General features: G+C 40.8%; 1 protein-coding gene across 2 annotated transcripts in view; it reads right to left on the bottom strand.

Moving 5' to 3' along the window:
* Positions 1-203: 203 nt before the first annotated feature.
* Positions 204-17,344, bottom strand: part of ULK2 (unc-51 like autophagy activating kinase 2) — a 90,594-nt gene continuing 73,453 nt past the window's right edge. For both annotated transcript variants that reach the window (XM_075853006.1, XM_075853007.1), the window contains 11 exons: positions 16,137-16,220; positions 14,867-15,150; positions 14,287-14,480; positions 13,153-13,262; positions 12,811-12,951; positions 12,314-12,522; positions 7,693-7,871; positions 7,368-7,486; positions 7,117-7,274; positions 6,114-6,249; positions 204-2,701 (listed from right to left, as the gene is read on the bottom strand). In XM_075853006.1, coding sequence (XP_075709121.1) covers positions 2,640-2,701; positions 6,114-6,249; positions 7,117-7,274; positions 7,368-7,486; positions 7,693-7,871; positions 12,314-12,522; positions 12,811-12,951; positions 13,153-13,262; positions 14,287-14,480; positions 14,867-15,150; positions 16,137-16,220 — 1,676 coding nt within the window. In that variant the 3' untranslated portion in view covers positions 204-2,639. The remainder of the gene's footprint in view (positions 2,702-6,113; positions 6,250-7,116; positions 7,275-7,367; positions 7,487-7,692; positions 7,872-12,313; positions 12,523-12,810; positions 12,952-13,152; positions 13,263-14,286; positions 14,481-14,866; positions 15,151-16,136; positions 16,221-17,344) is intronic.

Raw genomic sequence — 17,344 nt, 5'->3', positions numbered from 1 at the left:
AAATAAAAACCAGTTATCCACATTACAGCGCCGATCAGATGATGTATTTATAATCTGGTGATCGAGCCTTAAAGAGTGTCTTACATGTTTTTTTTTTTTAACTTGCAAACGCAATTAAAACAAGTAGAGTTATTTTGATATTTTATGAACTAACAGTAAGCAACTTTATTTCAGCACTAGTAAGACAAAGAAAGAGACCAAGCTTTTTCCGGTTTGTTTTATTTACTCATAATATACATTTATACAAGCCATAATAAAAAGGCTATTTTTGCAACTGTTCCGTGAGTTGCTATCTAGATTTAAGAATAACGCATGCAGTTTACAAACGAGAGGTAGAAACACTGTATCAAAGACCTGGAAATACAGATAGGCATCTGAATATTTCACAGGCAAGTACATAAATAAAACACTTCAAATTAATTGGCAGAATTTTAGATAAATAATATAAAAATGGCTGTCAAGCTAAATAAAACACATGTGCTTTAAAAGAATATTCATGTATTGCAGCGGTGGTGTAGGTATTACTTTAGGACCAACAATGTTATTGGCAGAAATCTCCATATCTGCTATAAAATATATTCAAGCCTCAGAATTTAGAAAAACAGATTGTGTTGGAAATTTGGCAGGAAACATTAAGTTCTCACACATTTGTTTAGTTTATCAAGTAACATCCATAACGTAGTGGACACATACAACTCATCGGACTGCTTTATTTAGGGGCAAGGTTTCATTCGAATACTCATGGCAAAATGAAAATAGCAACATTTCCCAAAATACTTAAAACTTTAAGATCTATTTAGACTAGAAACATGAAAAATGAAGCGTTTTAATACATTTCAAAATAGTATATTCTGTGCCACTTGGTGTGAACACATTGTTTTAGTCAAGCAGAGACCTACATCATATATGCCATGCATCTGTTCCGCATGGGAGTGTGCATGCATTTTCCACATCTGCATAGTAGGCCTGTAAAATTCCTCCAATAAATGTATTTATCGAGTATAAACATACTAGAGTTTGATGAATGAATCGTAACCTCATATAAAGCTGCTGGTATTTCATTGTGACCCCCAAATTGCTTTTTATTACATAAAAATGACCACTGTGCCAGTTATAGGTTTTCGAAACTGCTAACACAAGTGCTTACATCTAAAAACAAAGAAACCAAAAAAAGTAACATCTAAAAAAGGCTTAAAACAAAAAAGATGGTTTTTTTTTTTTCTAATTTTTTTGTCATCATAAGTGGAAATGCAACATGAACTAGAACGGTTTTCTACAATTGCATTGAAGCTATGAAAAACGTATATAAAAGAACAAGTCCATTTGCAAGGATTCGGACATAAGTTGTGACCGTTTATGCGATCGCCGTTTCATTAAATAATTAGTGCTGTGAAATGTTACATAAAAAAACTAAAAGTTGCATTATAGACATGAAATAAGTGAGTGGCACCACTTTTCTTCCAAAAAAAGAAAAATCTTTGCCAAGAACTGGCCTCCAGTGACCAAAACTCACTGAACTTTGTCTACTAACCTTTGGTGCCATAGCTGTGAGCTGCTCTTACTGCGCCATCTACTGTTCAGACATGTGAGCTGCACCCTAACATTTGCAGGCCACACTTTCCTATGTAGGGGTATAAGTGATAAAAGCTACTGTCTATTAATACCTAACAGAGTAGTAGTAGTCACACACATGTCTATAATACAGCACGGTTTTCCTTCTCTAACACTGTCCATGGAACAAATTTACATGTGGTAGAATGACACCCGATAAGAGAACCAGCGTAAGTAAGCACATATCACATGCACAAACCAATATATATGCAACACACAACACCTGAATATAAAGAAATACCCACAAAATAAAACATTATTGAAAACAAACAGATATTAGTAATCAAGTATTAGACAAATAGATACAAAAGGGTCACAAGTATTTTTTTGTAAAGTTCTTAGGAAGCTACATATTAAATCCAAACTTTTTGATACATACAATGAAATGAGAAGGTTTGTTTTTCAGTAAATCCATTGTGCCTTTTCATATTGATAAGAGTTCCATACAAGATAATAATTTACAGTTTTAAGAAATTAGTGCAAAATAAATTGGTTTAAAAGTAGAACATCAAGTAGCCACATCAAAAGGAGAGTAAATGAACCAAGACGCTGCATGGTTGAGTCCGGTTTTTTTTTTTCTTCTTCTTTTCCTACTCAAAATAAAGTGCTTCTCTTTTATTTCTGTTGACTGGATCCTCTGGGTGCAGACGTTGTACCAGAAACCCTATATGAGTAGGTAAACCTTGAACACTTCACTACTGGAATACGGAGTTGCTGTTTGTGAAGGTTTACCTACTAGTTTTCATCACCTCCACCCTGTCGCCTGGAGCAACCATAGTTCATTATCGAAAATACGTTTCCAAAATTAAAAACCTCCTTCCATATTACACGTATGTTGAAAGGCAAATGTTTTGCAAGGAGTGTCTTTAAAATAAGGCAGCCTTCCTGCAATCCCCTGATTTACTTCCACCCGGAAAGCCACCAATGGAGATTTTGGTTCCTCTTTCCACATTAGATGTACAAGTATATTTACACAGAACTACACTACAGTGGTCCCTTATTTTTCAGCAGTCCAGTGGATACTATTGCTATTCATACACCGCCACCGTTCCATAGAGTGCCGATAGTCTTCCTTCCACACTGGCTTTATCTGGAAGAAAAAAAACGGGAAGGGGGGGGGGGGCTAAGCAATAATGAAAACGCTTGATAAAAATACAAAATGCTTGGTTTTATATGTATAATATCGAATGACGTAGTCAGACTACATCAGGCCTTTAGAACGTGTCAGTGGACGTTGGCCGAGTTATGTGTGTCAATCCCCCGTTTATACCGGCTATGAAGCAGTGAAATAAAAAGGACTGCTATTTTTCAATTGGTGAGTGCCATGGATTTTCTTCTACTTTGCCCAACTATTATTATCTCTTTCTTACACTGAAATCGATAGCAGTGTGGAACTACTGGTCCCAGCAAGGGTAACCCCTTACATGTGTGTTTAACGTGTGTGGACTGTTTCTTGCACATGGACTATTTAGTAAGGAATTTACAGTGTACCAGTTTTGAGAAAAATGACAATTTCTCTCGTACTGCCCTTAAAAGGGGTTTTCCCATAATCACCTTTCCACAGGATAGGATTCCACTGCTGGGACCCCTACTGATCACAAGAGCGGGCTTACTTTACAGTTCCTGGGAGCCCCATAGGAACAGAGTGGTAGTGCGCATGCTCGGCCGCCACTCCATTCATTTCTATGGGGCTGCCCAAGACAGCAAAGCAGCAGTTCAATAGAAATGAATGGAGCAGTAGTCGAGCATGAACACTACAACTCCATTCCTATGGGTCTCCCGCGAACGGCACCAAGTCTGTTCTCGTGATCAGTGGGGGTCTGACAGCTGGGACCAGATATTTAACACCTATCCTGTGGATAGGTGATAAATAATGATTATGGAAAAGCCCCTTTAATATTACATGTGATAATGTATTCTAAGAGAGGAAATGCTAAATTCAGAAACTAAGTGTTCATCATGGTGATCGCATGGGCACATTCTATGTTACATGTGGATTTTGATACAGGCACCATGACATACATCATGGTGATCACATAGACACAGAAACTATGTTATGTGTGGATTTTGATCCAGATTTCGGTGCAAATTTCACCCTATGCATTGAAATCTGCAACAAATCCACTACAGAATTGACATGCTGTGGATTGGAAAATCTGCAGAATGTCCTAAATTCTGCACTGATATTTTCCAGTACATGTGGATGGGGTTTTTAAAACGTACTGTAAATTTCTGTGACTTCAGTGCAGAATCTGCAATAAAAATTTCACCCTTACAGTTAATATATCGATATAATCTACATAGGAAGTTGAGTTACTTCATGAATACTTTGCTTTACTCGTACTGATCCAGAGTTATAGCCTGTATTATAGCCCTCCGGCACAACCCTAAAGCACTTATAAGCTTTTCTTACATTATAATATTGTGTGTGTATTGTGCGATGGCTGTAGTAAAGACTACACTTCACAGAATGCAAATCACAAAAGAAAGTCTGTTGCGCCTTCAGGAAATTGAGAGATTTTAGCTATGCAGAATTGTGAATGCAGCAGAGGAGAAGATTTAGCCATTGTACTCGTAGCCTAAAAAAAATAGTGTGCAATGTCAACGAAATTTATTACGTTAATGTTCCATGGTGAATAGAGTAGACTATTATTCTTCATACAGTAGTTAAAGGGTTTTCAACACAAACCATGACCGTATATACTAGATGGTGAAAAGTATGTGAACACCTAAAACCATGGGCACTAATATGGAGTTGGGTCCTCTTCTGCGGCAATCACTGCCCCCACTCTCCTGGGAAGTCTTTCCACAAGATTTTGGAATGTGTCTGTACCCATTTAGCCAAAAGAGCCTTTGAGATGTTGAACGAGAAGTTCTGGCTCACAATTGGCATTCCAATTTATCCCAAAGGTGTTCGATGGGGTTGAGGTCAGGGCTCTACGCAGGCCAGTCAAGTTTTTCCACACCAAACTCACCCATCCATGCCTTTATGGACTTCGCTTTGTGTACAGGGGCACAGAGAAGGTCTTCCCCAAACTGTTACCAGGCAATTGTTAAAGGAACAGTGTCACAAAAAAAAAATTTTTTAGATCAATTTGCTTTTAGTGTTTTATTGAAAACATTTTTATTTATTTGTGTGTTTGTGTTTTACTTTTTCACTTTTTCTTGTCCATGGGGGCTGCCATTTTTTTTCCATCTCTGTATGTGTCGATTAACGACACATACTGACATGGAATACGGCACATACAGTCCCATAGTGAATGCGAACGGGGCCCGTTCCATCCACTATGCTGTACGCCGTCTGTGTGGGAACGGCGCATGCGCCGCTCCCACACAGTCCAAATTGAACTGTGCGACGTCCGGCGCCATTTTCTTGTGGACCGGAAGTCGCGGCCGGACAGTAAGATTACTACTTCTGGTCGCGGCTTCCGGACTTGTGCACTTGGAGCGGAGGGAGCAGACGGAGCGGACGGAGGGGCGGCGGCAGGAGCAGGTAAGTTAGGTCTGTGTATGTACGTGTTTTACTGTGTGTTTACTAGTTTATGTAAACCTACTACACTGTGTGTTAGCTCAAAAAATGGCGACACACAGTGTAGGAGGTTTGACCGTTCAATCCCCTCGTTTCTCCCGGCACTAGCCAGGATAAAGGAGGGGGGATTCTGAGAGCTCACTAGAGCGAGTGAGTTTTCTCAAATTTTGCAGCATAAAGCAATGTGGTTGCTTTACCACATGCAATGCTGCAATTTTGGGAATTGCTCCATCTAGTGACCAGCGCTGGGAAATATTATAAATTAGAATCTAATTTATAATATTTCCTGACTCGTGAAAAAATGTAAAAAAATGAGAACAATGTTTAATCACCTACACACTAATTGTTTAACTAAAAAAAAAAAAAAATTTTTTTTCTAGCGACACATTCCCTTTAAAGCGCTTTTTATGTTTGAAACTCTGAGTATAATCAAACCTTCACACAAAAGTGTGAAGGTCTACCACGGTTAGGATTTTGTACAGCTTTCAGAGATCTAGGAATAAAAATATGCCTAAGAACTTCATGTAAATATCTCTTCACCCAGCACGGTGATATTATGCGGTTTGTAGTGAAGGATTGTGGCTTTTCCCGTAAAGAAGAAAAAATCTCACAAAGGGATCACTTCTGTCGTACCGCATCTTCATGTGAGGCACTAGAGCTTTTTCTTCAGTTGGAGGAGGTAGACTTTCCATTTGAAATTGAACTTGCCTGGATCATCTAGACAGCATTGAGCGGTGAGGTGTATCTCTAATTGGTGTGTTTTGTGAAGCATTTACGTAGACTTTAGCTGCTCACTGTCATCTGATCAGTTCTATTTCTCCTTGAATTTGCATCTGTCTGATGCTGTACGAATTAGGAGTGTCCACATACTTTTGACCATATAGAGTATCTAAGTGCGTATAATATATATATATACACACACACACACACACACCATACATTTATAAGTATATTAATATATATAATATCTTACATTTATGGACATTTTCAATGTCTGCGGGGCTCTGTAGGATCTTTGTTAAGCCTTCTAAGAGTAGTGCTGCTTTGTGGTAGCGATAAGCAATATCTTCTGTCTGCTGGAACATCTCATCTAGTGCAGCAGACTGAACCTACATGAAGGGGGGAAAAAACCCACACTATTACCACCAAACTTGTTACACTCAGTGGCTCACGAATGTACTAAAGAGAGCACAATGTAATGGACTTCCACATAGCTTAACATCGCAAGAAGAAACGACAGCTCTTATAAGGAACCAAGACGAACAATTTCCTGTTTGAATAAAACCATGTTAAAAAAAGAATTACAAGAGACGTTGTGTCTTCTTCAACACCGCCTGCCACAAACTGGTACAGAGCAGCTTTTAACAAAGGATATAATTATCTGAATAGTTGTATTCAACCCTGCCATTCTTTCTTCCATAGAATTGTGCTAGTGGCTAAAAGCCATTGACCCGATCATCTCCAAGATGTCTGGATTTCACACTACCACTTCCCCGCCTTGGCGTTCCTGTGAGATGCTTCTATTGACTGTGCTAGAGCCTAATCATATACTTTAGAACGGTCTTTCATATGGGGCAGGGTGGCACAGGCTGGTGATGTCACTCACCAATTTCTGACTGCTAAGTCCGTACAGTGGCAGGCACTAGTACTAGGACACAGAATAGGTAAGTATTTTTTGGTAAAATGTTTTTTTGTTATATGGGGGTCTGGGATAGTCGCTTTAAAAGACAAGATTTCCGCTATTTTCTTTTTTAAAAGACAAATGCACACAACATGAAAATATGCTATGTTCACAAATCATACCATTAAGAAATGTGTAATACATGGGAACAATGGTAAAGCCAACAATTTCACCGTGAGCCTAAATGACATGCCAGGACCATTCTTGCATGGTCTATAAAACTACAAGAATGGACACCGTTCATCTAGAACATAATAAACTCCTAGCATTTATCGGCATCTAGACGGAACTTTACCATTTCCACGGCACAACTGTAGATTAATTTTTCCGCTGTGACACTGTTGATCTCATCCACAAATCTCTGTTTGTCGGAGAAAAAGTGATTTAGTTGCTCAGTCAGTTTCTTGCTCATGCCGATGCAGAACTTATATCGGTCATTCATGGTCTTCACCACTGGAACAGTAATGAAGAAATAAATAAGGGTCAGGATCGCTTATTCTTATGAATGCACTCAGACAAAACGTTGTGTAAGAACAACATTGGTACCTTGTTTCACAGCACTAGAAGGGGTCAACTTTGCCGATTTGATCTGCGATTTGGCAAGCTGTAGGGAGGATGCCAGGAACTGCGCGGCTTTCATGTACAGTACCAGCTGTTCTACTTGTCTGAGAAAACAATGGCAGCTAGGTCAATTACCATCCTCAGTTCTCAGGTTATGTTGTAGCGAGAAGGGGTTAGAGGGCTATACAGGGTCAGAAATCAAACATGAAGGAGAATGCCACCTTACCAACTCACCCACACAAAGGAGAACACAGACGGGAGAAATCAACCACATACAGAGAGGTTCAAAAATGTCATCTTGTTCACTTACCCCCATTCTTTGCTCAGCTGACTTATCTGATCTACCACCACACTTTCCTGGATCTGGTAAAGGGACACCGCGGAGGTGCAGAGATCAGTGTTTCTGCTGCAACTTGCAGTCAGTTCCATGACGCATTCGGTGAAGGCAAGCATTAGATTGAGATGTTGTAGAGTTTCGGTGTGTTCCCTCTGATTGTAAAGAAATATAGAGATCACTGCATGCATACATGTGAAATAAAATCACTTAATGGGTTCTAGAACAAATAATAAAAGCATTACATTAGCTCACAAGTCCAGTCAAATTCTGGCATTAAGCGCTAGTCCTCCTGCGCCATTGTTTACCAACTGACATTGGATAGAAATGACAGTACAGACATCCAGATTATAGCGATAAACGCTTGTTATTGGTTGCGTGGTCTAAAGTATCTGCACGTTCATGACCTAGTTCATGCAATTGCTTAGTAGTTTTATGCCAGAGGCAAGGCATAATAGTAGAGCGCAGAAAAAGGCAACACACTGCAATACATGGGTATTGCATTCTATTGCATGAGTGATTGCATGGTAAAGTCCCGGTTTTTTTTTTAAACTCCACCCTAAAAATTAGTTTTTAAAGTTTCACAGTACGTTAAAAAATACAACTCGACTCGCAAAAAACAAGCACTCACACATACGGCTGTGTCAATGGAGAATAAAAAAATAAAAAAAAGTGCTATGGTTCTTGGAATGTGGGGACAAAAAAATTAAAATTGGCTTCGTCCTTAAGGGGTTAAATAGGAAGCTATGGACAATCAATGTGATCCCTGCATTATTTCACTTTGATTAGAGTGGTTCTCTATTAGCTGAAGGTTAATTAACCCTTAAATATTAAAGGAGTTGTCCACTTTCTATTAATTTATTTAGAGAATAAGAAATCCTACAGATTTCTAATATACCGTATTTTTCGGACTATAAGACGCACTCAGGTTTTAGACAACAGAACATAGGAAATTTTTGTATACTTTTTTTTTAATCGATTGAGCTGTGTGAGGGCTTATTTTTTGCGGGACGAGCTGTAGTTTTATTGGCACCATTTTTGGATCACATTTTATTAAATGTTTTAAGCGCTAAGGTGACCAAAAAACTATTTTGATGTTTTACATTTTTAAACTCACCGTAGGGGGTTAAGTAATGGTATATTGTAATAGATCGGGCTTTTACGAACGCAGCGATACCAAATTATTGTATTTTTTACATTGGGCTTGGGGGAAAGGTTTTTTTTTTTTTGAAGTTTTAATATTTTTTTTCTACACTCACTGAAAATGTATCTAACTTTTTTTTCTATTGGACATTTAGGACATATCCTTCATAGAAAAACCCCTATAAATGCCACGGTCGCTATTGACCGCAGCATTTAACTAAAGGGGTTTGCCATAAAACACATGTATCCCCTATCCACAGGATAGGGGCTACATGTGAGATCGCTGGGGGTCCGACCGCTGGGACCCCCAGCGATAAGAAGAACAGGGGACCGAATGTCACCAAAAGCCCTACATGAGAAGCCTGAACTTCCGGGTTCTGTGTCGGTCTTATCTGTTCCGCAGCTCCATAGAGATTAATGGAGAGCCGTTCACACATGCGCAGAAGAATCCCATTGATCTCTATGAAGCTGCCGGACCCAGAACGCGAAGCGCTCTTGGCGACGGTCGGTCCCCGTTCTCCTTGTCGATAACACATGTATCCCCTATCTTGTGGATAGGGGATACATGTGTTTTATGGCACAATCCCCTTAAACGCCCAGGAACAGTGAAATTGCTGTTCCCGGCTGTTCGAGCAGCTTATCCGCTGTAAAACACAGCTGACACCTGCAGTGCATGGAGTGGGCTCAGCGCGTGAGCCCGCTCCATACATCATCCCCCCTCCCCCATGATGTGCTGGCACGCCATTGGTTGGGAAGTGGTTAAGTAATGAAGCGGTCAGAGCGCCCGGCGATGCCGGTCCCTTGACCGCGGACTATAAGACGTAGGGACTTTTTAGCAAGATTTATTCTTGCTAAAAACTGTCTTATTGTCCGAAAAATACGGTACATGTATTTAAAATTCTGCTCACATACCTTTCGTATATCAGTGCAGTTGTCTCAGTCTAAAAATTGTAAAAATGGTATAGCCCACATATTAGTCCATAGAAATGCACCCATAGGATAACTGAATGGACTAAAGATGGCGGCAGTCATGTGACCACGGGCATTCAGGTAACAGGTGAATAATAGGTTATGGAGGAGCAGAAGTTATAAAGTATTTCTACCTACAGCAAAATATCATTGTCAGTGTCTGAGGAGCAGCGCTTACATTCTTCTCCTCCTTTTACAAGACTTATGAGGCTTTCATTCTCCAAATTAGTTTAATTCAGTGTTTTTAATTTTTATTATGAGCAGACAAATCGACCAATCACTAAAAATCAAATAATTATATATATATATACACACACACACACGCGAAAAACAGCAGCACTCACCCCACGATAAGGTATGGGATAAGACTGGGTGCTCAGCCAAGTAGCCCTGATCCTTGGACTAAATTCAGATATTTAAAAAAAAAAAAAAAAAAAAGAAGATCTTGCAGCCCTCCAAAAGGCAAAAAAAATGTGATTTATTCAGTCCACATCAAGCAAAAAATGCAATGTTTCAGTCCTGCAATAGGACCTTGACAAATAGGATGCTTGAGAAAGGTCCTATTGCAGGACTCAAACATTGCATTTTTTGCTTGATGTGAACTGAATAAATAAAAAAAAATTGCCTATTGGAGGGCTGCAAGATCATTCATATCTAAATATATCTATCAATCTATCTATCTATCTATATATCTATCTATATCTATATCTGTCACCCTGGATCGCTGTGAGGGGAGAGTGAAGAGGGCTATATACACACGACCGTGAAAAAAATGGCAGTCAACGAATCATCTGTCAGTTTTTCATGACCGTTTTGCATCAATGTGTCTCAAAATTTGAATACATTTCCCGGCCCTTCTGAACGTTTTTAACCAGCAGTTGCCATCTGTTTTTCATGGATGTTAAAAAAAATGGATGAATTTTATTTGTTAAGGCTTTTTGTCCCAACCCCCAGAAAACACCAAAGTGCCCATGTAGATAGTGACGCAATACCACTGTAGATAGTGCCACATTGCCCACAGTAGTGCCAGTGCCCACTGTAAATAGTGCCAGTGCCCACATAGTGCCACTGTTCTCCCTGTAGATAATGCCCACTTAGTGCCACACACAGTGCCAATGTAGATAGCGCCAGAGTGTCCCCTGTAGATAGTGCCAATATAATGCCACAGTACCCATGTAGATAGTGCGACACCCGATGTATATAGCACACCCCTGTAGATAGCACCACCCCCTCTGTAAATAGCGCCACCCCCCTGTATTTAGCAATATCCCCACTGCAGATAGAGCCACTCCCCCAGTAAATGGCACCCCTGTAGCTCCCTGTAGGAGAGGAATCCCTCTGGCTGAAGATTCTGCTCTTACAGGAAACCCCTGATGTCTCGGTCCATATATGGATAGTGACTCCAGGGGCTTCTCCAGTAGCGGAATCCTTGGCCAGAGTGTCGGCCAGGGATTCCACTCCTAGAGAGCCACGAACGTCACTGTGCAAATGGACAGTGACGTCAGGGGCTCTGTCTAGAAGCGGAATCCCCTGCCAGTGCGATCCGACACAGGGAATTCCGCTCCTAGAATCATTTCAGGTGGCGCCATTTACAGTTGGGGGTGTGATGCTATCTACAGGGAGGGGTTGCCATCTGCAGGGAGGGGTTGCTATCTGCAGGGAGGTGGCACTATCTACAGCGGGGATGGAGAGCGTTGGCCATGGATTCCGATGCTGGAGGGAGCTTAGGTGGCGCTATCTACAGAGGACTTTGCGGGGGTTGTGGGTGGCTATCTACAGTGGGGGTGTATTCCGGGTCTCTCAAAGCCCCAGCACACATGAGAGTGCAGTGCTGCTCACACTGAAGCAGCACAGCACTCATTAAACCCGTTCCAGGCTGCCGACGTCTATACATGTGCTAACTGCATGGGGCATGGGCAGTTAGAACGTATATAGCCGTATGGCAGTCGTGAAGGGGTTAACTTTATTAACATGAAAACATCCCCTGAAGACAGGCAGACATTTAAAAAATCCTCTAGACACAGTAATTACATGCACATTAGTTATTTTCACACATATGTGGCCCCAACACATGTATGTCATGTGACCCTGTTGCTAAGTGAATGCTAGAGGTAACATGATGTGTGTGTGTGTGGGGGGGGGGGGGGGTCACATAACTGACACCATGTTTAGTCGTTCAGTTAGCCTGTGGATGCATTACATAGGACTAATCTGTGGCCTATACCATTGTAAGGTGACAGGGGCCTCAGGCACTATAAGAAATGTGGGCAGAATTTTTAATACATGCATATAAGAAAGCTGCATGATTTCCTATTGTACAAATAAAAATAAATAAAAACTGCACAACTCCTTTAAATGCAGTCTGCTGATCTGAAACTTTTCTAGCTTAAGATGTGGCCATGCAGCAGCAGCATCAGACACGGAGTAGTGAAAAGGATATATACAGAGTATACAGAATTCTAGCAACATCAGCTTTGATATTTACCTCCATTAGGGTTTCCTCAGGGAGTTCGGGGGCCTCGAATGTGATGAAATCTTCCAGACTAGGTGGTGATGTGCCATAAGACATGTACTTTAGAGCTGGAGCCACATCAGCTCCAGGAGGAGAGGAACCCATGTGAATTCCACAGGGGGAGCCCATATACACCCGGCCACTAGTAGAGCAGAGGGAGCCCCCAGAGCTGTTTGATCCAACTGTATGAAAGAAAAAAAAGCAGGTATTAAATGACTGAAATATTAATAATGCAAATTCATTCACCTTTCTTAGACGTACAAGTTTGTTCAAATATGACAAAGGGAGTAAGAAGCAATGTTAAACTAGATTTAAGAATTTTATGTTCCGATGACTATGTTGACCACGTTCAGTTCTTGTGAATGTACCTGGGTTTTACAGCTCTACATTTATAAATTGCTAAATATATATACGAGTAAATAGATTCATAATCTTGCAGAATTACCAGGAATAACGGATGAAGGCCCTACCTGAAGTGGCTCGAGCCCTCATCATCATGTGAGTACACGTGGGAGGGGTGGCGCTGCTGGGAGGAGATCCAACAGTAAACATCACAGCTCTATTAGCCATCGCAGGCACTGCCAGAACGCTTCCCGTAGCACCAGAAGGGACTAGAAAGAAATGCAGAATACAAATCTAGATTCATCTCTGCGCTGCAAATCACATTGGACACATTACAAAACCAGGAGACAAAACGGAGATTTTACTAGTCTTCACATGCTGCCTACCATGGACAATGTAATCCAAAACAAACAGAATGTGATCGCACAATTTATGACAACTCAAAACGTTCAGCAGAAAAATATCCATACCTGTATCCATGGGACGCTCAGAGTTCAGACTGTCTGTGCTGCCCTGGTAATGCTGGCCTCCAAGGATAGTTCTGCTGGTCTGATCTGACAATTTGCCAGCACTGACGGACCTGTAAAGGTCAATGGCATTGCTTACTGTCATTATTATTCATACTGAGAGCCAACACTGTCCAATTAAGTGTATTGAACACACATACATCTTCCACACCCACACTTCTTTATCATTTATACATGGAAACAAAGTAATAAAGAAATATGTATATGTGTGATCATTACTCAATACAAGTAAGCGCCTATGAAAAATAATAATTCTATAACAGCAATGGCCACTAGATGGCAGGAAGCCACTTTTAAACTAGGCTGGATAAACTCTTACTGACAGCCCAATTTCACATGAAATAAAGCGCACACTAACACATCTGTGGGAGGCTTTCAGATTCTTGGCCCCACAGAAAGATGTGGCCAGATGGAATTAATGCCATCTAGGGCTACACAGCAATTTTGGCATGACAAGTTGCACGGCCAAAGATCTGTGTCGCGCTGAACGCACCGCAGATAATGAAAGGGACATTCGAAAGAAGTCAGAAAGACACAAGTTTAGGACCAGCAATCCTTCCTTGTAGCCTGTGGATGCACAATGTCTTAGGTGGGTTGGTTATTTCTCAGTCACGTAATCAAATAATGGGATAGATTACAGCATCCCCATTTAAAAAGGATTACTATTTATACCAAATACAGACGCAAAGAAAAATGGCAACGTTTCGGTTCCAATCAATTCAGCCTTAAACAAGTAAACCTTACTCAAGCCTGAGCGTGAGTAAGGCTCACTTGTTTGGAGCCAAAACGTCGCCATATTTATATGCACCTGTATTCGGCGTGAATTAATAGGAAGTCTTTTTCGATGGAGATGTGGTCGTCTACCCCACTTTTATTTGAATCACAAGAATTGCAAGCTGCTTTCATCACCTGCGAAGCAGGCAACGCTACACAGCGATCTTTGGCCGTGCGACCGGTGTCAGCCAAAGTCGCCACATAATCGAGTTTGTAGACCATGAAACATCACAAGCTTGGCCTGTGCTAAGAAACCTACTAAGATAACAATGCTCACTACAACAATAAGCATGTGAAATTTACCTTCCAAAAGCAGCTTTGCCATGTTCTGCAGTGCCTGCCTTTTCAATACCATGTGGACAATGAAAATGAGAGCAGTCCCTTGGTTCCAACAAATCTTTGACATGTACAAGAGTGTCTACATGTCCCTGACGGGTTACCAAAGCGGGAAGATTTGATGAGGCTTGTGTTTTAGGGATCTTGAATGGAGCAGTTGCCTGGAAAAGCGATACCATTAAAAGTGACACTCAAATATTGTAGAATATGTAGAAATTCTATCATCTGGATGGGCAGGTTCTACCAAAGCTTCTATTGAACGCATAGATATTGTAGGATAAATAGGCTCACAAACACTATGGCCCTATGCAGTGTTCGAATAGACTGGAATATATGGTCTCTTCATCATAATGGTATAAAGGTACAAATGGAATGTTCAATCAATTGCAAGACACCTACATATCCCCCCCCCCCCCCCCCCACAGGGGTCATAGATAAATGGGCATTGTATGGGGTGTACTAGTTGGATAAAGGGCACTTGACAGGAGAAAAATCCAAACGGAGTTTGCGTATCACAGGTAAAAAATTTGGTATATCTATAACAAACCTTGGTGGGTGATCCTATGATGGTGGGTAGGGGGCTTTTATACAGCCATTCTGAGCTCCTTGGCGATGATCCCATGTGTTTTGTAGGAGATGCTCCAAGACTGACCGGACGTGCTGGCTGTGGAGAATGGCTAAAGCCATGCCCAGCATATGAGGGGCAGACAGGATCAGAGTGCTGCTTTCGTAGCTTCTGTTTGTTCTGATAGATGTCTGTGAGCGTTGGGGCACTTGGCAGCCTTCCGCCAAGCAAAAACTGAGGTGACTGCGACTGTGGCACTGGGGAACCTGAACACACCAAAATAAATAAATCATATTGCTTATTTCAACTCTGTAAAGCCCAAATGTTCTGCGTGTAGAATACAGTATATGCAGCAGATATCTCCACCATCCTAGGACATCAACCTCCACTGAAGAAACGCTTTGGGCAAAAGTGATACATTGTGTATCATGTGCTACATTGTGTATGAAAACATATGCGGTTTTATTATGTTTGGCCTTAGGGGGGCAGTTCACGAAGCTGGGAATCTCTCCTTGGTATCCATTGAATCCCTGTGTCCTGCACACAGTGTCTATCTAGATACATTATGCAGAACTATCAATTATCGCTGGCTTCATTTCTACTTGCAGCACGTCCTGTAATAAGCGGATGTATCTTGAGAACGACTGTACGGACGCTACAAGTTCAGTTTAGGTTCCGCTCCGTGACGTTTTTGCTGAAGCGGGCTTACTATATGCTGTCAGTCACAAGTCCGCTTGGGAAAGAGCCAATAAACTTTCTTGCAGCTGAAAGGTATTCTCAGGTTAGGCAGTCTGTTATCGTCATGTAACACTTAAAAGGTCTGCTCGGGTGAGTCAGATACAGCTCACCTTGGTATATTTACAGCGTGGTAATAGCTATGCTCGGATTTAACTTCCGTGAACTTCTACTTATATATTAGTGAGTTGCGTGAGCAGCAGCTCTATATAATATACTTACAGCACCTATTTACAAATGAGCGCGAGCCGATAAAAAAAATGGCGGCAGCTAGAAGGGTCTTCAGCAATGCTGCTTCCGGTTGTAGGTCTACAATGAAGGTAGTATATACTCATACCTTCATGATTCAGAATACAGCTAATTTAATGTTTAAGGTTTGTAAGCTTAAATATACATTTATTCCTGATGTACAAGTACGCATGGGTTTTTTAAATATGATTTGGAATGTAAGTGGAATCACGGCATTTTAATGGTTTCATGTATGTTGGTGCATATGAAGGATATCTGAAGACCTCACCTCCTGAAGAGCTTCGACTTCTAGACTCGTGGCCTTGAGCATGACCGCAACAACAATGTCCGATCTGCTCTGGGATTGTTCCCACTGCGCAATAAAAAACGTAAAATGAGAGCGAGCACAACATACACGCACGGAGCTGTTCGTTATCAGAATACTTGAATAAACAGTTGAAGGACTCAGCTTCTTGCAGTAGTGTAGTCTGGGCACAATTTTAAACTGTTTTATGTTCCAATAATAAAGGGGTTGTCCAGTTTTTCTTTTTTTATTTGTAGAATAGAAAATCATAGTTTCCGAATATACATGTGTTAGAAGTTCGGCTCACATACTTTTCTTATATCATTGCATGAGGCCCCTATCACAGTGGAATGGTATAGCCCACAGATTAGTCCTGTGTAATGTATCCACAGGCGAACGGAATATGACTAAACATGGCGCCAGTCATGCGACCCACCACACACACACACACACCCACACCTATGGGCTAGGTAAATAGGTCTAATGATAACTACTTCATTGTGCCTATATTTACGGTCTCTAGATGATTTATAAAATAACTGTCCCTACGACATGTTGCCAAGCTGTTAATAAAGTTTACTGTAAAAAAAAACAAACCAAAAAACAACAAAACACAAACAACAACAAAACACGAACGAACGAACGAACGAACGAACGAACGAACGAACGAACGAACGAACGAACGAACGAACGAACGAACGAACGAACAGGTAGAAGAATGTAAGAGCTGCTCCTCACAGACACTGACAGAGATGATGATGAGATGCTGCTGTAGGTAGAAATACATCATAACTTCTGCTCCTCAATAACCTGTTATCTGAATGCCAGTGGTCACATGATGTGCCACCATCTTTAATCCATTCAGTTATCCTTTGGGTGCATTTCTATGGACTACTCTGTGGGCTATACTATTTTTTATTTTTTTTAGACCGAGGCAACCTCACTGATGTAAGAAAGGTATGCGAGCAGAATTTTAAATACATGGATTATACAAACTCTGTATGATTTCCTATTCTATAAGTAAATTAATAGAAAAAAAAAAAGTGAACAACCCCTTTAAGTTTTGTTTATTTGGAGTATAAAAAAAATATGACTGTGCCAACACATTCAACGCGCAGATATTTACATGGTCTATTTAGTATAATATCGGCATAGATATAAAACAAATCCATAGGAGTAGAATACACAAACTA

This window comes from Rhinoderma darwinii, chromosome 2 (assembly GCF_050947455.1).
Source record: "Rhinoderma darwinii isolate aRhiDar2 chromosome 2, aRhiDar2.hap1, whole genome shotgun sequence".
Taxonomy (NCBI): domain Eukaryota; kingdom Metazoa; phylum Chordata; class Amphibia; order Anura; family Rhinodermatidae; genus Rhinoderma; species Rhinoderma darwinii.
Note: the sequence above shows the minus strand (reverse complement) of the source record. Positions and strands in the feature narration are given on the sequence as shown.